This window comes from Lynx rufus, unplaced genomic scaffold (assembly GCF_022079265.1).
Source record: "Lynx rufus isolate CCGP_SWC_20201006 ecotype Redwood Valley unplaced genomic scaffold, mLynRuf1.p SCAF_16, whole genome shotgun sequence".
Lineage (NCBI taxonomy): Eukaryota > Metazoa > Chordata > Mammalia > Carnivora > Felidae > Lynx > Lynx rufus.
In genome coordinates, this window is record NW_025814830.1 from 10,630,022 (window position 1) to 10,652,406 (window position 22,385).

General features: G+C 45.5%; 1 protein-coding gene across 1 annotated transcript; it reads right to left on the bottom strand.

Annotated features, from left to right (window-relative positions):
* Positions 1–4,361: 4,361 nt before the first annotated feature.
* On the bottom strand, positions 4,362–22,331 carry LEUTX (leucine twenty homeobox). Its single transcript, XM_047079106.1, has 4 exons — positions 22,323–22,331; positions 20,011–20,203; positions 5,533–5,684; positions 4,362–4,808 (listed from the first exon to the last, which is right to left on the bottom strand). The coding sequence occupies exons 1-4, from the start codon at positions 22,329–22,331 to the stop codon at positions 4,362–4,364; spliced, it is 801 nt and encodes a 266-aa protein (XP_046935062.1).
* Between the last annotated feature and the right edge of the window lie 54 nt (positions 22,332–22,385).

The window sequence follows — 22,385 nt, forward strand, 5'->3', positions numbered from 1 at the left end:
TGCATGTAATCAAGAAATGTCACAGACCGCTGCACTCCCTTAACCCCTTTAAAAATCTCTGGGCCAGGTGGAAACCTGGGAGTTGGCCTTTGGACAAGAGTCTGCCTTCTCCCCAGGTGGCCAGCCTCCCGAATAAAGCTCATATTCCTTTCCAATAAAAGCGCATCTCTTGATGGGCAGCCGAACTTGGGTTTCAGGAACATGAGCGTGTCCTTCTGCCACGGGGTAGGCAAACCCGGTCCAGAGTCAGTGTCTATTCCTGTCAGATGGCATCTGTAGTCCCCCTCCCCGACCTCCTCAGGGCTCCCAGCATCAGTCTCACTTGCCAGCTACCACCAGGTCCGGACCACCAGGGAATCTGCCATATAAGTATCTGCAGGCTCTGTCTCTTGTAGGCAGATAAGACAGCCCTTATTGGCGTTTTGTGCCCAGAGGGTACGAGGGGAATGGGTCTAGATCTAGCCCACATCTGCATTGTTGTAGAAATATGCATTCATCCAGGCGCCTGGGTGGCTCGGTTGGTTGAGTGCCCAACGCTTGATTTTGGCTCAGGTCATGATCTCACAGTTTGTGGGATCAAGTCCCACGTAGAGCTCTGCGCTCACAGCAGGGAGCCTGCTTGGGCTTCTCTCTCTCCCTCTCTCTCTCTGCCCTTCCCCTGGTATCTAAATAAATAAATAAACAAATAAACATTTAAAAAGAAAAAGAAAAAAGAAATATCCACTCATTGCATGACCACTAGAAGCAAGCATACAGCAATATTCGCTTGTTGAATCCGATCACCTTCCAAATCTGGAAAGGGATTCTTCTGATGCACAACATGTCCTCCTTTTATGAACCCCTCAGATTCCCATAGTGATTTCTCTAGGGCTGTTCCCCCTATGGGCATCCCTTGATTAGGGGAGGTTTCCATTGCTCTTCTGACTGTACGGCCAAGCCATTGGCCACTGCCCATGGGCAGGGGCCTATTCTACTGTTCAAATCTTCCGTCATGCTAGGAAAACACCATGAAGTTCAGCCCACTGAGCTGACTTTTTTTTAACTTTCTTCAGTCAGAGAGGCTGTCTTCCAAACAGGATGCTCTCCACTCACCTTGGAACTTTGGTCCACAGACCTAAGCAGTACTTGGTCAATCAATTGAGAGCTGTTCATAGGGCACTGTCCAAGTGACACTAGAGTCCGGTGGCTTCTCTCATGGCTCCAAAGTCTCTCCTAGAAGAAAAGAGGCTCTCTCATGTCCCCCAGGCAGCAAGATCCCGTATAAATTATTTCCATTTTATAATGGAACTCTTGTGGGTACTGACATCCCCAGTAAAACATCTCTCCAACATCACCCAAGACATTATGGGTATTTCTGGTTTCTAGAAACCAGAAGGTCCATTAGTGAGAAGGACAGTTTCCACTGTTCCAATAGCAAACTCATAGGGATAGCAAGCTTTCTTTTCAAATGGGAATCCTCTGGTCCAGAATCCTCTGGTCCAGTTGTCATTACTGAGAGATGCTCACAGGCTTTTGCCAGGAGGTCCAGTCTACACTTCACGTAGGGCAATTGCACAGAGAATTTGTACTACCGGCACTCAGCCTTCCATTCCTCACTGTGTGGTCTCGAGCAATCTTACTGGTTCCGGATTTACCACATCCAGTTAATATTGTGGCTGGAAGGGCAGACTCACATGCTTTCTGGTTTACAGTATGAGGTAGGAGAATCATTCCCCGCTCAGACACAACGTCCACCCCATAACACAACCAGGTGAGAAACACCACTATTGTGCAGGAATCCTGTTGAAACATTTCGACGACCATAATCCCACCAACCCTTGTATCTTCATGTTCTCTCAGTCTGATTGTAGCCTGCATCGGATGGATTTTCATACCCATGTCAACGAGGTCTGGAAACTCCTCCACCCCCTAACCATTTTAACCGCTCTTGTGCAAGAGACTTTGGGCTTCCAGGAAGAGGTTGAGCCAAGAGACCTTTTGTCAATCTTCATCTTGATTAATCTGCCTAATGATTGCCTGAGGCGATTGCAAGGCAGGTTTCTCATTATCATCTTTGACTCTTGGCTTTTAAAATTTCTCCAGGGGCGCCTGGGTGGCACAGTCGGTTAAGCGTCCGACTTCAGCCAGGTCACGATCTCGCGGTCTGCGAGTTCAAGCCCCGCGTCAGGCTCTGGGCTGATGGCTCAGAGCCTGGAGCCTGTTTCCGATTCTGTGTCTCCCTCTCTCTCTGCCCCTCCCCCGTTCATGCTCTGTCTCTCTCTGTCCCCAAAATAAATAAACGTTGAAAAAAAAAATTAAAAAAAAAATAAATAAAAATAAAATTTCTCCAAACTAAGGTAAATAGAACAAACTTGTTTGAGGCTCTTTAATGTTGGGAGGCCAGTAGGGGGTCCTTTTGGCCTGCCCAATCTTGGGTAGTACTATACTAAAATCTTTGTTTGAATTCCATCAATATCCATTTTATTCATCCCATTTCTTTTTCTTTTTTTTAACGTGTCTTTATTTTTGAGAGACAGAAAGCAAGTGGGGCAGGGGCAGAGAGAGAAGGGGACAAAGGATCTGAAGCAGGCTCCATTGCTGACAACAGAGAGCCCGATGTGGGGCTCGAACTCACGATCTGTGAGATCATGACCTGAGCCAAAGTCGGACGCTCAACCGACTAAGCCACGCAGGTGCCCCTCATCGCATTTCTTAATAAGCACCTAACCAGCAAGGATGTGGGTGTTCGTGTGGTAGGTCAGGGCCAGTGTGGATGGGGCTGAAGCGTCAGCTCCTGTTCCAGGGGTTGTTGGTTGGCAAGCTACCCAGGAGCTTGCCAGATATGATTTGAAACCGGCCACCGTACAGAGGGCAAGAAGAGACAGAAGAGGCAGACTACTCCAGATTGGTGAATAGCAGGTTTAATAATGAGGGAATTTACATTGGCTGTGGGGAAAGTCAAGTGGAATGCATGTTCCAGGGACAGGGGAGGGGGTAAGGAGCCTCTGATTGTCAATGTCCAGCTCACGGGTCAACCAGCAGTCTTATCCTTTCTATAACCTCTTCCAACACGGGCTTGGGGCCACGGACTCTAGGCAACTCCATCAGCTGGGATCGGCATGGGTGAACACTGGGTGAGTCCTCAGTAGCAAAATTTGCAGGTGTCCCTGAGGGCCACACGGGCCACTTGAATCCTCGTGGTGAAAGCTGCCAGAGTCTCCCTACTCTCTTTTTCTTGAAGTGGGATGGGTGGAGAGGGTCGGGGGTAAGTGCCTCACAGCCAAGGAGATCCCTCTTTGGCAACAAACTCTGTAGAACTGGGGATGAGATGACACAGGTAAAATGCCTCCCGTGCTTTTCTATGAGGCCTCAGGTTTTATGTTCCCCTGGGTTGCTGTGCTTCTTGCTTGTACTCCAGAGCTCTCTCTGAGCTATTTTCATCAGTGAGTAGTTAGTTGTTAAATCATTGTTTTGTGGAGGCACAAGTGCTGCGACCTCCTAGTCCACCACCTTGCTAATGTCCCTGTGACTTTTTTAAAGAGATAAAGATGGCCCATGGGGAACAGGTGCAAGAGAGCTTCGTCTATATGGCATGGACTTTAGTTGGAGTGCTGTCATGGAGCTAGGTCAGTTGTGACAAGCTAGCACCCAAGGAAAACTAACTGGTTTCTACTACCATTCTAAAGGCACCTATGACTGCCCTTTATACTGAAATCTGGTTGAGACGGTACTCAGAGTACAGAAGTTACACAGGCAATGATAAGAGGTAGATTGTTGGGGCGCCTGGGTGTCTCAGTCGGTTAAGCGTCCGACTTCTGCTCAGGTCACGATCTCTCAGTTCACGAGTTTGAGCCCTGCATCAGGCTCTCTGTTGTCAGCAATGGAGCCTCAGGTTCCACTCAGCAATGGAGTATCAGGTTCTGTGCTGACAGCTCAGAGCCCGGAGCCTGCCTCAGACTCTGTATCTCCCTCTCTCTCTGCCCTTCCCCTGCTCATGCTCTGTGTCTCTCTCCCTCTCTCTCTCAGAAATAAACACTAAAAAAAATTTAAAAGGTAGATTCTTTTTTTTAAGTTGATTTATTTTGAGAAAAAGAGAGAGAGAGAGAGAGCGCGCACATGAGGGGGGAGGGGCAGAGAGAGAGAGGGGGGGAGAAAGAGAATCCCAAGCTGGCTCTGTGCTGTCAGCACAGAGTCCAATGTGGGGCTCGAACTCACGATGATGACCTGAGCCAAGATCAAGAGACACTTGACTGAGCCACCCAGGCTATCCTGGATTTCTTTCTTCTCACAGAAAAAGGCAAATTCCTGGGCTCTGGTCCATTTAAACTTCGTTGACCCATGAAAGGCCTTTGGAAACGTCTCTCAGTTGGTCAGGATTTGGATCATAGATCTTTCTCAATAAGGGTGGGTATGTCAGCCATAGCTCCTGAACTGGGACACCTGGGGGAGAGGTACTGATCTAGATCATCATCCCCAGGTAAGGCATATAGTTGTATAAGTTGATCTATGTCATAGGGAATGGAGGCCCAAGGAGGATCAGGGTCCCCCAGACATATCTGTTGGAGATCATGAGGTGGAGAATCCCAAGACGAATTCCACTTGGAGGGACCAGCACCTGCAGATTGCACGCTATCAGGAGACTGAGGTAGTTCATGGTCACAGGCATCCAAAATGCTGGGACTCCCGGGATGAGTGTTTGCTGAAGTTACAGGTAAGGGAGGTTGCTCCTCTTTGATTGAAATCGTCTGGTTTGATGATTTTAGTGACGAATTTGAATCAGTTTGTTGCTGCTCTTTCTTCCTTTTCACGCGCTGGTTCTTAAACCAAGTCTGGGGAGAGAGGAGGTGAGCAGGTTAATACGGGGGGCGGGGGGGGGGGCGGGTCTAGAGGGAAATCCTCATGTTTCTCAGGAATTAGCTTCTTTTGGCATGAGAAGGCTAGTGTCTCATCTCTTCATAGTTATCTGAACAGGGACATTCCTTCTATCCTCTGCTGTCCTGAGTTCCAGAAGGCAAAGGGAGTGTAAGATCATGACAGAGCACTCAAACCCTAGATCAGGAGGGGTTAAGGCAAGGTGCTTCTGTCTTGGTGGATGCTCAGCATTTTCAGACAGACTTCTGAAGACCAAGAATTTGGAGTGGGAGTCTAGCTTGGGGTATCTTCGGGATTCATTCGGGGGTTCTCATACCCCGAATACTCTGTGGCAACTTAGTTGCAAGGCATCTAAATGACGGAATGGTCTGATTAGGGAGAATCTAGATATAAACAGGAGCTGACTCCAATGGGCTTATCTGAGATCCATCGCTGTGTAGCATTATGGGTCTGGAGTCAGAAAGGTCTGGGTTCAAATTCTAGCTCTTATGTTTATAATCCTTGGAGGATTCTCTGCGAGCTTAGTGTTCCCTAATAAAATGGACGGTCATAAGAATAAAACTATAAGACATCTGTCTGCGCACACACCAGTTGTTCAATAAATAGGAATTACATGATGACTAAAGTGTATATGAAGCTCTGGGTTAGGTGTGCTGTGTAGACACACACTCAGGGACATACCTTTATCACGGATTCGTCTAGCTGAGTAGATGAAATAAGTTCCATCATGGTAACCCAGTCTGGGTACATGGTCTCTTCGAACACTTGTTTCAGTGCTTGAAGCTGTTCTGCACTAAAGTGTGTGCGCCTCCGGCGAGCATACCTTTGCTCTTCTGCAAAAGGAATAGACACAAGGCTTTCATTAAAAAAAAAAAAAAAAAAAAAATTCAAAGATAAACTTCTTACCTGAGCCTGACCCGAGAGCCAAGAGCTTGGTCTTAAAAGTTGACTCAAATGGATAAAGAAGATGTGGTTTATACATACAATGAAATACTACTTGGCAATGAGAAAGAATGAAATCTGGCCATTTGTAGCAACGGGGATGGAACGGGAGAGTGTTATGCTAAGTGAAATAAGTCAGGCAGAGAAAGACAGATACCAGATGTTTTCACTCATATGTGGATCCTGGGAAACTTAACAGAAGACCATGGGGGAAGGGAAGGGGGAAAAAAAGACACAAACAGAGAGGGAGGGAGGAAAACCATAAGAGACTCTTAAATACAGAGAACAAACTGAGGGTTGATGGGGGACAGGGGGAGAGGGGAAAGTGGGTGATGGGCATTGAAGAGGGCACCTGTTGGGATGACCACTGGGTGTTATATGGAAACCAATCTGACAATAAATTTCATTTAAAAAATTCAAGAGGTAAAAATATAGGGAAAACTCCAATTAATTAATTATTTAAAAGTTGACTCATGGAACCCACTCTTCACCATCTTGCTGGGATTGCTCTGCACCACTGAAATTCTGTTTCCCCTATGCGAAAATGGTTCAAGCCTGGTTTAAGAGCAAGTAACTGTCCTAACTGTCCACTTGTTCTAGAGGAATATACTAGTTCTGGAAAGCAGTGTGGAGGTTCCCCAAAAAATTAAAAATAGAACTACCCTACAAGCCAGCAATTGTACTACTAGGTATTTACCCAAGGGATACAGGTGTGCTGTTTCGAAGGGACACATGCACCCCCATGTTTATAGCAGCACTATCAACAATAGCCAAAGTATGGAAAGAGCTCAAATGTCCATCTAAGGATGAATGGATGAAGGAGATGTGGTATATATACACAATGGAGTATTACTCGGGAATCAAAAAGAATGAAATCTTGCCCTTTGCAACTGCATAGATGGAACTAGAGGCTGTTATGCTAAGTGAAATTAGTCAGTCGGAGAAAGACAAATATCCTATGACTTTACTCATACGAGGAATTTAAGATACAAAACAAATGAACATATGGAAGGGAAGCAAAAATAATATAAAAACAAGGAGGGGGACAAAACATAAGAGACTCTTAAACATAGAGAACAAACAGACGGTTGCTGGAGGGGTTGTGGGAGGGGGGATGGTCTAAATGGGTAAAGGGCATTAAGGTATCTACTCCTGAAATCATTGTTGCACCATATGCTAACTAACTTGGATGTAAATTAAACAATAAATAACAATGAATAAATAAAAACAGTAAATAAATTAAAATGAATAAATAAACCTACGCTAAAAAAAAAAAAAAAAAAGAATATACTAGCAACTCATAGCCAAGAAAAATGAACCAGACTAGTGGGAGAAAATATATCTTTCCTCGGGGCGCCTGGCTGGCTCAGTTGGTTGAGCTTCGGCTCAACTTCAGCTCAGGTCATGATCTCACAGTTTGTGAGTTCAAGCCCTGCGTCGGGCTCTGTGCTGACAGCTCAGAGCCTGGAGCCTGTTTCGGATTCTGTCTCCTTCTGTCTCTGCCCCTCCCCACTTGTGCTCTGTCTCTCTGTCTCTCAAAAATAAATAAATGTAAAAAAATAAAAAAAAGAAAATATACCTGTGAGGACAGTTGGAATAACATAGGGTAGTGACATGATTATCGACGTTAGGTTCATTTGACATTTGAGTTCATATGATTCAGAGTATTTGAGACTCTGTTGCCCTAATCAGCCATAGACTCAGGGTCACTGCCATCTACACTGGTCGGCATGTGAGATCTTGAAGCTGATTTGGCCATTTATCAATGAGGCCAGTGAGAGGAGCAGGTATGGAGCTTAGTGACCTGAGAATGAATGTTGATTCTCCCATTTATTAGCTCTCTCTGGGAGTATCACTACACTTATATTATTTGCCCCTTTTCTCTACCAGTAAAATGGTCCCATAGTTCACTTGCTTTGGGGAAGAACTGAGTATCCAGAAAGCAAGTCTGTTAATTACAGCCTCTGTGTATAATAGGTGCAGAGTGGGAGTTGTTTTATTGTTTAAAATATAAATGTAAAACCATGGCATCTAGCAATATTCGATCCATTTTCCATAGGAGATTCTGTTTATGTAGGGGGCCCTTATTCTTTATATATATATATATATATCTTCATACATTAAAAAAAATTAAGGGGCGCCTGGGTGGCGCAGTCGGTTAAGCGTCCGACTTCAGCCAGGTCATGATCTCGCGGTCCGTGAGTTCGAGCCCCGCGTCAGGCTCTGGGCTGATGGCTCGGAGCCTGGAGCCTGTTTCCGATTCTGTGTCTCCCTCTCTCTCTGCCCCTCCCCCGTTCATGCTCTGTCTCTCTCTGTCCCAAAAATAAATAAATGTTGAAAAAAAAATTAAAAAAAAAATTAATAAAATAGAGCAAAGAGTCTCAATTTCACTAGGTAATAAAGAAATGGAATATGGATCAAATATTAAGTACTACCTTGTTTCCACTGCTGAAAATAGGACAGTGGGGGTGTACCTGGGTGGCTCAGTTGGTTAAGCATCCAACTTCGGCTCAAGTCATCAACTCACATTTCATGAGTTTGAGCCCCACGTCAGGCTCTGTGCAGACAGCTCATTGCCTGGGGCCTCCTTCGGATTCTCTGTCTCCCTCTCTCTCTGCCCCTGCCCCCCTTGTGCTCTATCTCTGTCTCTCTCTCTCTCTCAAAAATAAACACTTAAAAATTTTTTTTTAAAAAGAACATGGAAAAACAAAAACTCACGGTACACAGTAATGGTGGAGTCCAGTTACAAAATGTGTTCCAATGCTTCCTATTGGTATAACCCAGTGGTTCCCAAAACTGACCACTTGGTGTTGGCAAGATGCTACCACAAAGTCTCACCATCTTGCCTCGGCCTGTCCACAGCCCAACTGCTCAACCTCTAGCACTGCAAGCATTTGTTGCCCTTGCCCCAGCTTACCTGCCATAATATCCTTTTGAAATGCAAGGACTCCTTCTGTCGTGTGTTTGCTGAACTCCTGAATTCAGTCTATGTATCTGCTGGGTTTGAGGACTCCCATTTATACAAAATTTTGACGTAGTATAGTCCCTGCCCTACCCCGCCCTAATGTCACACCCTCTGGTAATCCATTCAACACGTGCTCCTTGAGAACCTGTTCTGTGCCCCATGCTGTGCAGGGCCCTGGGATAAAGCGGTGATTCCAGACCTCATCTCTGACCTCAAATGGTGGAGGAAAACAAATGGAAGTCAAAATGGATAAAATGTTCAAAAATTTCACTCTGGGAAAAAGAGAAAACACGCAGGATACAGAGAGAAACAGTAAACTGGGAAGGCAATTGAGTCCAGAAGGTGAAGGATGGGCTCTGTGCATTGGGCAACTACTGGTGAGACCTCGCAGGGTGGGGATGAGGTTCCGGGGATGGAAGGTGCATGGGGAAGCCCCTCAAACAAAGCAGCAGCAGGCAAGGGTCAAGATCTTGGCAGAGCCTAAATGGTAGACATTCTTGTAACTTCTGTTAGAGTTTGGATTTGGGATGGTTGAAAGCCCAGGGAGAATTCTGAGCAAGGGAACTTAACTGATACATTGCATTTTAAAAAACTTATGCCTCCTGGGGTGCCTAGATGGCTCAGTTGGCTAAGCATCTGACTCTTGATTTGGGCTCAGGTCATAATCTCACAGTCCATGGGTTTGAGCCCGCATCCATCAGTGCAGTTGAAGCTGTTAGCGCAGAGCCTGCTTGGGATTCTCTCTCCCCTGCCCCACCCTCTCTCTCTGCCCCTCCCTGATCTCTATCTCTCTCTAAAAACAAATAAACTTTAAAAATATCATGCCTCCCTCTTGCCTCTTACCTTCCCTTTCCCTGTTTCTCGGTTCTGCATTTTCTTCACCTCTCAGGTGACCTATTTGCCACTTATTTATTCCTCCCCATGGTGTTCTTCTCCAAGACAGGCCATTTTCATAGGGGGGTCTCACTTGATAGGAGAATTGGCTCTAGTTCCTAGTCATCCGCCCTGGAGGCCCCGCACCCGTTGTGGACCCAACATCTCTGAAGTGGAGCTGGGACTCTGGCCCTGGCCCATCTCACCTGCCCCCCACTCCACCCTCATCCCTCATCTCCACATGCTCATCAGCCTGGCTTGGAGAGGTCTTGAGAGAGCTCAAGAACTCTGACTCTGGAAACATTGTCAGTAGCCCAAAACGATTGAAGCACCCAACTGTGTCTCATACAAGAAGAAAATTCAGGGAACCTTTTTGCACTGATCAATGGTAGAAACACCTTCCAAATATCTATTCAAAAGGGTAAAAGCAGGCCTTGAATTTTCCATGTAAATTTTAGAATTGATCCCCAGAATCTCCTTGAGAAGCCAATGAGGATAAAAGAGCGTGATGTATTCAAAGGGTATGAATGTCAAAATAGCAGAGGATTTTGCAGGTATTGATGTTTAAAAACAGGAGTGCCTAGACGGCTCAGTCAGTTGGGCATCCGACTTCGGCTCAGGTCATGATCTTGAGGTCCATAAGTTTGAGCCCCGCATTGGGCTCTGTGCTGCCAGCTCAGAGCCTGGAGCCCGCTTCGGATTCTGTGTCTCCCTCTCTCTCCCCCTTCCTGTCTTTCTCTCTCTCTCAAAAATAAATAAACATTAAACATTAAAAATAAATAAATAGTAAAAACAGGGGCGCCTGGGTGACTCAGTTGGTTAGGCGTCCAACTCTTGATTTCGGCTCAGGTCATGGTCTCACAGTTTGTGAGTTGAAGCCCCATATCAGGCTCCATGCTGACAGCGCAGAGCCTGCTTGGATCCTATCTCTCTGACCCTCCTGTGCTCTCTCTCTCTCTCTCTGTCTCAAAATAAGTAAAATAGGGGGCGCCTGGGTGGCGCAGTCGGTTAAGCGTCCGACTTCAGCCAGGTCACGATCTCGCGGTCTGTGAGTTCGAGCCCCGCGTCAGGCTCTGGGCTGATGGCTCAGAGCCTGGAGCCTGTTTCCGATTCTGTGTCTCCTTCTCTCTCTGCCCCTCCCCCGTTCATGCTCTGTCTCTCTCTGTCCCAAAAATAAATAAACGTTGAAAAAAAAATAAGTAAAATAAGCTTTCAAAAAATAAAAAATAAAATCCTGCCCCTGCTTTATTTGTTTACCTAATAGTTATTCAAGTGACTACTCTGCCATGTCTTGTTCTCGTGAATAGAAAAATCAGGATTTGGAGAAATAGAGCTTGTCCTGCCCTCAAAGCACTGGCACCCTAGGGAGGGAAGCAGAAAATAAATGAGCAAACAAACCAATAAATAGTTTCTGGTCGTGATAGGTACTGGTATTATGGAGGCCACCAGCGGCACTGGTTAGAGCACATGAGATTGGCGACCCAAGCAAGACAGCTCTGATGAAGTGTCTTTTTTACTGAAGGATAAGGAAGAGAATTCTAAGCAAATGGAACAGCAAACTTGAAGGCTCAGACACATGGAAAACCTGTTGATGTCTGGGGGGGGGGGGGTGGGCAGAAGGGCGCTGTGGAGACAGGGGTCATGGGAGAAGATGAAGCTGGAGAGGCAGACCAAGGCCAGGTCACGGTGAAGGAGTCTGGACTTTATTCCAGGAAGTAGAACACCATTTAAGGGGCCTCTGGAGATCGAGAAGACACCAGTCCATGCTCTTACCATGAGGTACTTGAGAAGTGAGAGACAAAGTAACCTCAATTTGACAGGGCTACACAGGTGCCAGGGGTTCACCTGATAGGCTGGGTCCAGTTGGAGCTGGAAAGAGTTTGAAGTTCACGTCCCTCCCTCAAGATGTTCTCTTCGTGTTCCATCTGCTTTGAGCATCAGCTCCCCTGGCCCCGTTCACTACTTTCTCATAAATCCCTCTCTGACCCCCCGGGCCAGGTCAGGACCTCTGTTTTATGCTGCCAACATTCTTGTTCTTCATTATAAACTTGATGGGTTGATTTGCATGGGTTCTGATAACTCCTTCTCTCCCCAGAGATCCTCAAAGCCCTGCAGAGGACCCAGCCCATGGTCAGCACGAAGTCAGGCACTTAACAGACTAAGCCACCCAGGTGCCTCTAATTTAATTTTTAAATTTTATTTATTTAAGTAATCCCTACACCCAATATAGGGCTTGAACTCACAACCCGAAGATCAAGAGTTGCAGCTCTTCTGACTAAGCCAGCCAGGTGCCCCTAGATTTAATTTCATTTTAAAATTTTTTTATTTTATTTTAGAGAGAGAGAGAGAGACAGTGAGAGCAGGGAGGGGCAGAGAGAGATGGAGACAGAATCCAAAGCAGGCTCCAGGCTCTGAGCTGTCAGAACAGAGCCTGACGTGGGGCTCAAACTCACTAACTGTGAGATCATGACCTAAGCCAAAGTCAGACACCCAACCGACTGAGCCACCCAGGCACCCCTAGATTTAATTTAATTTTTAATGTTTTCTGAAATTGTGTTCTTTCCATAATTTGGAGAGAATTTGGTTTAATAGAGGTCATTTATAATCCTGTAAAAATTACAGATGAGTCACACCACGGGAGAGGATAGCTAGATCTTCACCCATCATATTTACTCTTTCCCAAGCATGTAGAAAAACTACATGGGCATGGGGGGACTCGTGGCTGGCTCAGTCAGTAAAGCCTGCAACTCTTGATCTTGGGGTTGTGAGTTCAAGCCCTGTTGGGTATAGGGATTACTTAAAAGATAAAATCTGTGGGGAATTAAGCTTAGGAATTCCCTGAGCCTGCACTGATGGGTTAACAAGGCATAAAGAATCACAAAGCCATAGAATGCTCATACCCAAGTTTGGGTAAACAAGTATAGATAAATAGGTGGGGGAAGGGGGGAGGGGGGAGGGCAAAGGCCCCCAAGATGGAGGGGGTACAAAGGCCTCCAGGATAGAGAGGGTGGGGCAAAGGCCCCAGCACAAAGGTATATGAGGTAAATAAGATTAGGTATTCAGGGCACATACACCCCCCAACTTAGTACTATAGTAGAAAGCTGTTTTCACAGGAAGGAAGGACCAAATTAGATAAACAGGCAAATAGGGCTATAGACCAATGCGGGTGAAGCTGCCCAGAGTGGAGCTAATTAGCAAAAGAAAGGTGCCTTGTTAATCCTGACATTACATGCTCTATCTGTCTTATCCCCTAGGCTGACTAAGATAAACAGACATGGCCATTAACATCCATCTACCCAGTGCCAGGATTTTGGTTTATATTGACCCAAACCCCTAACACCATATATCTTCAAACCCCCTTTCCCTCATGCCCATGAGTTCATGTTCACAGATTCATTGTCTCTTTGTGCACGTCCATCACGTTTGTAAGCCTTCTGATCTTAATAAATACAGAGCAAGGATCCTTATACGGGGCTCTTATCTTTTCCCGGACATTAGCCATCTCTCACATTTTAATCCTGCGTCTGCTTTTTTGCTGGACAAGAAAGAACTTTAGACCCAGAGTCTATGACAAAAATCTAGAAAGAAAGAAAGAAAGAAAGAAAGAAAGAACACATGGGAATACTGATCTATACCTTTCCTTTTTTGTGATATCTTTATCTGGCTTTGGTAGCAGGGTCATGGCCTGAAAAAAATGTTTTGTAGAATTCAGCAACAAAGCCATCTGGTCTAGGGTTTTTCCTTGTTGGGAGACGACTGATTCAATCTCTTTACTTTTATGGGTTTATTCATATTTTATATTTCTTCTTGAGCCTGTTTTGGTAATTTGTACATTTCTAGGAAGTATACATTTCCCCTGGCTTATCTAATATAGCCATATAATTGTTTATAATATTCTGGTATAACCTTACTTATTTTGTTAAAGCTGGTAGTAATGTCACCATTTTTATTTCTGATCTTAGAAATTTGAGTCTTTATTCAAAGTTGGTCCAGCCAACAGTTGGTCAATTTTGTCAATTTTTTTTAAATGTTTACTTATTTTTGAGAGAGAGAGTGCATGCAGAGGGAGGAGCAGAGAGAGGGGGACAGAGGATCCTAAATAGGTTCTGCGCTGACAGCGGCGAACCCAATGCGGGGCTGGAACTCACAAACCATGAGATCATGACCTGAGCCGAAGTAAGACGCTCAACTGCCTGAGCCACACAGGTGCCCCTGTCAATCTTATTAAAGAACGAACTTTTGGTTTCATTGACGCTATTCTTTTTTGTTGTCTCTATTTCATTGATCTCTGCTCTAATCTTGTCTCCTTCCTTCTGCTAGCTTTGGGTTTAGTGTGCTCTTCTTTTTCTATTTCCCCTTAGCATAAAGCAAGGTTATTGATTTGAGTCAATAAACACAGATAAGAATGCTTAGGGGGCATCTGGGTGGCTCACTCGGTTGAGCGTTCAACTTTGGCTCAGGTCACAATCTTGAGGGTTTGTGAGTTCGAGCCCCGCGTCGAGGTCTCTGATGTCAGGGCGGAGTCTGCTTCAGATCCTCTTGTCCTCTTTGCTCTCTGTTCCTCTAGCGCTCGTGCTGTCTCTCAAAACTAAACATAAAAAAAAAAATGCTTACTAATGTGATGCTATGTCATGGGTTTTCACTACCTCACTTACCACTAGCAATGGGTCTTTATTGTGACCAGAGCAATAAAATTTCCCATAATAAGGGTCCAGCTGCCTTTTAGGATTTTTCCAGCATCCGCTTGGTTTCCACCCTTCCCTCTTAGCTGTGCAGTGTTTCTTCATACTCTCTGCCTAGGAAAGAAAAGAAAGTATTTTTTCATCTTCTCTCATCCCTCATGTTAAGAAGCCACCCTCTTGGGGTGCCTGGGTGATTCAGTCTGTTAAGCGTGTCAGCTAAGTCTGTCAGCTCAGGTCATGATCTCACAGTTTGTGGGTTCGAGCCCCACCTAGGGCTCTGCACTGACAGCTTGGAGCCTGCCTGGGATTCTCTCTCTCCCTGTCTCTCTGCCCCTCCCCCACATGTTCTCTCTCTCTCTCTCTCTCTCTCTCAAAAATAAATAAATAAACTTAAAAAAAAAAGCCACCCTCTTGGCATTAATTTCCCTGCAGTGAGGGTTTGCGAGTGTATGGGTGCTGAGAGGGCTTCGCAGGGGTGTTGGGCCAAAAGTCAAAGACGCCCAGTGGCAGGCAGAGAAAGGTCCTGAGGAAAGGGCTGTCAGCTCACACCCACTTGAAGCCAGCAGGAAATCTGTGCGGCCCTGGTCGCCTCAGTAAAGCAGTAACTGGTGCTGTAAAGGTGAGCCTGAGGTTATAAAGGGATGCAGATAAAGCCTGATATACTGGCTTCCTTTCAGTTTGTAGTCACACCAAGCTCATTCCTGTGCTTGGAGCCTTTCACATGACAACTGTCCTGGAAACTTCCCAAAATGACATTAACAAGGCAGGGAGAATGTTCTAGATTAAAAGAGACTAAAGAGAACAACCCTACGGAATGCCCGGCACTTGATTGGATTCTGGGTTTTAAAACTGCTATAAAAGGGGGCTCCTGGGTGGCTCAGTTAAGCATCTGACTCCGGGTTTCAGCTCAGGTCATGATCTCATGCTTCGTGGAATCCAGCCCCAAATAGGCTCCATGTGCCGACAGCGTGGAGCCTGGTTGGGATTCCCTCTCTCTCCCTTGATCTCTGCCACTCCCCTGCTCATGTTCAAGCACTTGCTCCCTTGCTCTCTCTCTCCCTTAAATAAACTTTAAAATTTTTTTAAAAATAAAACTGCTATAAAGGACATGCTTTTGGATGATTGGAGACATTAAAAAAATTTTTTTTAATGTTTATTTATTTTTAACAGAGAGACAGAGCACGAGTGGGGGGAGGGGCAGAGAGAGAAGGAGACACAGAATCCAAAGCAGGCTCCAGGCTTCCAGCCGTCAGCACAGAGCCCGACGAGGGGCTCAAACTCACAGACCTCGAGGTCATGACCTGAGCCAAAGTCGGAAGCTCAACCAACCGAGCCACCCAGGTGCTGACAATTGGAGACATTTAAGTGCAGACTGTGTATTCCTCTCTAATTCTTTAGCAGCCTCAGAGCAGAAGGGCTACAATGGGAGCTTAGTGCCCGCCAAGGGGAGGGGATCTGGTTAACACCTTCAGCTAAAGTCGGAGCCCCAGAGGGATACACCCTAGGGGAAGGGGTGTACCAATCAGCTCTCAAAGCAACCAAAGACTGAGCCTGATCAGCTCAGACAACATTTGGATTAAAAGAATCTGCCTCCCCCACCCCCACCGCCCCATTCTCACTGTGTGAGAACCTGATCCACTTGAGACAAAGCTAATACCTTTTCAAGGTGGAACTATGCGTGCAGCTCCGTGACAAGAGTTAACACCCATTGGGTATTTACTTCATGCCAGATATGGTTCTAAGGTGCTTTCGTATATTATTTCCTTTAATCACCACAGAAACCCTGTAATGCAGGTCTGGCACTGGTTTTACAGATGACGACCATAAGGGACAGACGTCTCAAGGAACTGGTTCCTACCCCTGAGCTAACAAGTGGCGTAATCAGGTTCTGAATCCAGCCGATCCGGGTCCAACATTTCCTGCCTTAATTGCAATGCTATTCATTGTTATCAGCCTCTCATCTGATCTCGAGGCTTGTGCATCTCGACTTCTGATCTCATCGTGACTATCTCAAAGGATCACTAAATCTCCAAAGTCAAAGTCCCACTTGCTCGGGGAACCAGTCCCCTTCCCTCCAGGTAGGTCAGGCGTGGCCTTTTCCCCATCTCTGTCAGATCCTAGACCCAGTTCTCAACGTCTCCCAGTGGCGGGAGCCAGGACTCAGTGCCCTGCCCCCCAACACCCCATTCTCCAGGATGTAGTAAGAGGTTTTCTTTCAAATGCACATCGAAGCATGTCACACCCTCTCATCACACGCCAGTGTGATATTTCCTTGCTTTATCAGCTCAGAGGACCTAAAAGTAGCAACACTCCAGTAGTAAGGGTCACACCCACCACCCAGATCAGACACAAGGAGTGAGTGACAGGGTCACATCTTAAAAGACATTTGTAACAATATCCTTACATAGTACTTACTACATGGCCAAAATCCTTTCCCAATTTCAGACAGCTAAACCAAAGATGTCAGGTATCTGTCAACTGCCGCAGAATTATAATGGTGGCTGTGGGGGGCGGGGAGGGGGGGAGGGAGGGAGGGTTACTTTGTAATTTGAGGAACGTCAGGTGAAAAGTTGCCCTCAAAGAATGCCTTTTCCTTCCCGTAGGCAAAGATTTATTTGCAAGACTTTTCCAGTTTCTGTGGGCAGACACAAGTTTGGAAATGAATTGTCAGGGTTTTAGACCAAGGAGGATAGCATTTGTTAGAACAAGCAATTCATACACATGGATAACAGTGACCAGACTCCTTGTCTTGCTGTTGTTCGAGATAACAAAATAGCAAAGCGTTACCAAATGTATTGGCTTCAAACAGTAATGTATGATTCCCTCGTCCAGTTTTGCAGGTGTAATATGCCCATGGGTCGTGCACCGTGTGGTTTTTATCATCACAGTGGGGACTCAAGTTTTCAGAAGGATACACCAGACTGGGCTTCCACATGGATGTGTTTGCTCACGTCTCACACTTCACTTGGTATGGCTAGAACACGGCTATCTTAGACTTCCTCAAATCCCAAGGATCTCATGGTTTCTGGACTTAATGGTGACTGGCTTCTACCATAGTGAGCCTATATGCTATCCAGTCTCCTCCATTTTTCTTGCTTCTTCCAGCTGACTAACCCCCACAGGGAAGTGGGGTTAACACAACTGAAATGTCTGGGTTTTTGTTTTTTTTTTTTTTGAATGGTGCTTTTGTGAATGATCACAGCTTCTTTCTTGAAACTTGAAACACCTGGAAATAAAGGAACAGTATATTCCGCAGGGGTTCCCAGTAATACAGTGCCACCATCGACAAAGTACAGCAATCCAGGCACATTAGTTGCTAAACGTCTTCATATTTTCCCAGGACACAAATACAGAGAGAAATGGACAAATCCACCATCACTGTGAACAATTTTAACACATCTCTCTTATAAATTGATAGCTCAAACATGTAAAAATATAAAATGATTAAGCAAAAAAATTAAGGAAATTGGCCTAAGAAAGTTACACAGAATACTCTTCTATCCAACCAGTCTACAGAGAGAAGATAGAATATGTATTATTTTCAGACATACACAGAATAGTCACAAAAATTGGCCATATGCTATATGCTATATAGCATATGCTATATGCTATAAAGCATATATATGCTTTGCTATATGCTATAAATAATATATATGATATATGCTATATGCTATAAAGCATATATCAACAAATTTCAAAGTAACAAAATGATTTAGAGTCTAAATTTTTATTTTTTTAATATTTATTTATTTATTTATTTATTTATTTATGAGAGAGAGAGAGAACACAAGCGTGGCAGGGGCAAAGAGAGAGGGAGACACAGGATCTGAAGCAGGCTCCAGGCTCTGTGCTGTCAGCAGAAAGCCCGACGTGGGGCTCAAACTCACCATCTCAAGAACTAGGAGATCGTGATCTGAGCCAAAGTCGGATGCTTAACCAACTGAGCCACCCAGGCGCCCCTAGAGTCTAAATTTTTAGAGCATACTCTCTCCCCCCAAATGTAGAAATAATGCATGAGTTAGGGAAGAAACATACATTGAAATTAGAAAATAGTTTTAATCAAACTACAAAAATTCTACGTATCAAAACTTGTGGGGTGCCAAAAAAGGATTCGTGTGTAGGATATTTTTTTATAACTCCTACAAATCAATAATAAAGTCAGACCACCCCATAAAAATTGAGAAAAGACTGAAGCAAACATTTCACAAAAAAATATATCAAAAAACACTGTTCAACCTTAGTAATCCTTGAAATAGAAGTTAAAATGCAACGACATAATATTACACCCCACAACTAGAAAAAAATTAAACTCAGGAAACAAATTGTTGGCACGTGAAGAAATGAAACACTCTAGAGGGGGTGTAAGTGGATACAACTACTTTAGAAAACTTTGACATTAGCTAGTAAAGTTGAAGGTATGTATTCCTTTTGACCCCCAAATTCCATCCTTAGATATATATCCCTAGGGAATTTTTTAACATGTTCATACAAATATCATTCATAATGGCCCGAAACTAGAAATAACCCAAATCTCAAAAATAAGTGTCACTCCCCATTGCCTCCCACTTACTGACCTTCCCAAGCAAACTACACCCTGAATTTATCAGGATATTTTTATTTAGAGTGTTCCTACCTATGTCTGCAAAACAATGATAAAGAAAATTATAAAACTCATGTAATAGAAGACCTGAATAAGTGGACACACATAGCACATTAGGGGAGGAGAAGAATCCGTTTTAAAGATGCCAGTTCTCCCCCTAAATTCATCCAAGAATATGCATTTCTAAGCAAAATCCCAATAGGATTTTTATGGAAATTCTCAAACTGACTCAAAAATTCACACACAGTATGAAAGGCCAGGAACAGTTAAGACCATCTGGAAGAAGAACGAGGGAAAAGGACTCAGCCTTCTCAGATGTCAACAAAGCATATGTGTATAAGTGCCTGATATAATTATAGTAAGATCATTTGCATTGGGGTAGATAAGCAAATACATTAATACAAGAGAACACAGGGTCCGAAATAGACCAAGCAGAGGGGTGGCATTACAAATGGGCCTGGAAGACAGATCCCCTAGAAGCAGCCGGGGCTGGAACTTTGCGGGGGGGGGGGGGTTACAACAGGAGGGTAGGCAGAGAAGTCTGCTAGAGATTTAGAGTTAAGAAGGAGGGCAAGGGAAGGACGAGATAGATAAAAGAAAGGAGGGAGGCTGGGAGAAGAAGAGAGGATGAACAGAGGGGCAGAGAGGGAGAGGAGGAGGTGGAGGAGGTTGGAGGAGGGGATGCTAGGGGAGAGGAAGGATCAGGGAAAGAGGGTGGAAGGGAAGGAGGGAAGGGAAAGAGAAAAGCAGGAGGAGAACAGGAAAAAGGGGAGAGCATGTCACACAACAGTAGCCGTGGAGGGACACTTTTAGGTTTCCAGCATGGAAAGTTACAGAGCTTTCTACACCAAGCTAGGGACTGAGATCCAATCGATCGATCGATCGTGTAGGTGTGTCTTACAAAGAATTAACTTGGCTAGGTTTTAAAATACGAAGCGACTTTTGTCCTTCCTTGGGGGTTGGGGACAACTAGAGCCTGGCCGCAATGTTGTCCACGTGCGGATTCGTCTCCCAGGCACGGTCTCCACGAGGGCGCAAGGGTTAAACACGCACGCGCACGCAGGCGCACAGGCACGCGCTAACGTGTTCCCACGCACCATGGCGCTGTGGCGTTTTTCTGGTCTTCCCGGGAGCTGCCCAGCGGACCCAGCCGCCTGAGGTGCCCCGGCTGCCCTCGGACAACAGTGTCCCGCGGACCGATGCAGCAAATGATGACCGCGACGTCCTGCAGGCAGAGGTCCCGATCTGGCTCTGCTGCACTCTCGGGAGACCCCCAGGCAAGCGCAGCCTCTGGGGGAAAGACGCCCAACACCCGCGGCAACCAGTTAAGAGGGTTTGGCCAACCCCGCTGAGTGTTCCTGGGTGTGTGCAGAGAAAGGAAGCAGCCCAGGATGCCAGCTGGCGAACGCGTTTTCCCAGCATCTATCTGGATTATTTTACATTTATCGACGGTCTCTTTGCATCTGTGGCTTAGTTTCTGGCTGCGGAACTCGGCTTGTGATAGGCTCAAAGATAGGGAATAGTCACATGCGGGGCCCTTTACATCACCAGGGAAGGAAGCTACCTTCCGGGAACCGTGCCATTTTCTTTTAGATTCAAGACCATCTCTCTCTCTCTTTTTTTAAATGTTTGTTTATTTTTGAGAGACAGAGCGTGAGTGGGGGAGGGGCAGAGAGAGGGGGAGACAGAATCCGAAGCAGGCTCCAGGCTCCGAGCTGTCAGCACAGAGCCCCACGCGGGGCTTGACCCCACAGACTGCAGATCATGACCCCAGCCGAAGTGGGTCGCCCAACCCACTGAGCCACCCAGGTGCCCCCGGCTTTTGCCAGGGGCTCCTGGCGGGCTCAGTCAGTTGAGCACCCAACTCTTGATCTTGGGGTCATGAGTTCAAGCCCCATGTTGGAGATAGAACTTACTTGAAAAAGAAAAAGAAAAAGATAGTTGCTTGCCAGTCCTACAACTAGAACGTTTTTATTGGGCGGGGGGGGGGGGGGGGGGGGGCTGGGGGATATTTTCGATTAAGGGAGAACAATTTTTACACAACTGAAGAAGAGTAGCATCAGAAACGACAGAAAACAGTGGAATGCTCGTGGGTCTTTTGAAGCCTGTTTTCAGAAAAATCCTGAGTGATGCAGATTCTTTGCATTGCAGGAAGTATCTTTCCTGTTTGCCTCCCTGCAAAGCAGCTTGGCTTTGTGAGAATAAAACTTGACTCAACAACTTGCCATGTGATATTAACCAAGATGAGGAACGAAGTGACTACAAGCCCCAACTTTCTAAACTTTTATCTGGAAAATGAGGACTGGAAGACTTTTGAGAAACCTCCGAAATTTCAGAATTTGTAATCTCTTCGTGTCATACTCAACAAAGACAATTGCTTAGTGGAAGATTAATTTGATGTTTTCGAGGTATTTAAGACGACAGGTAAAAGAAAAATACAACAAAGCATGTATCACATATATTATGTGTTAGTGTTTTCAGGAACATGAAATATGGGAAGGACGTGTTTTTGTTTAACTTTTTTTTTTTAAGATTTTATTTTTGGCGGGTGCCTGGGTGGCTCAGTGGGTTGAGTGTCTGACTTCAGCTCAGGTCATGATGTCACCGTTCGTGAGTTCGAGCCCCGCGTCGGGCTCTGTGCTGACGGCTCAGAGCCTAGAGCCTGCTTCCGATTCTATGTCTCCCTCTCTCTCTGCCCTTCCCCCACTCACGCTCTGTCTCTCTCTCTCTCTGTCTCTCTCAAAAATCAATAAACATTAAAAAAATTTTAAGAAAAAATTAATGTTCCATTAATTAATTAATTAATGGATTAATTAATCAATTAATGTTCCATTAATTAATTAATGGATTAATTAATCAATTAATGTTCCATTAATTTTTTAATGCTCTGAAACAGCTTAAAATGCATTGGGGAGGCAAGTTATATTATGGGTCCCAAGAGAGGAATAGACTTGCCATCCACTGACCTCAGGCTTCGCCAGTTTGACTTAATTTGACCAGTGAAGTGTGAGCACTAATGATGAATGTCACTTCTGAACAGAAGTTTGGGGGCACCTGGGTGGCTCAGTCGGTTGAGCGACCGACTTCGGCTCAGGTCGTGACCTCGAGGTTCGTGGGTTTGAGCCCCGCATCAGGCTCTGTGCTGACAGCTCGGAGCCACAGCAGGCCCAGGGCAAGTGTGCCCTAAACTTCCTAAACCGGCCTAAACGATTGAGCTTGTGGTAATGTATATTATCGGCAAAAGCTGATGGACGGAGAGAGACAAAGTCCTTTTTGGGGGACTTAGTAGGATTTCCCTTTGGAACCATTTGGAATGGTTCTTTTGGAAGGTGAGCTCTTTGCTTCGGGAAAAATATTTACACGCTGATTGAGAACATCGCACTGTCTGAATTGTTGATCTCGAACTTACTCGTTCCATGCCTGTCTCACAGCCTTAGGGTAGCAGCAGGCTTTGCTAACCTAGCTGAATCAT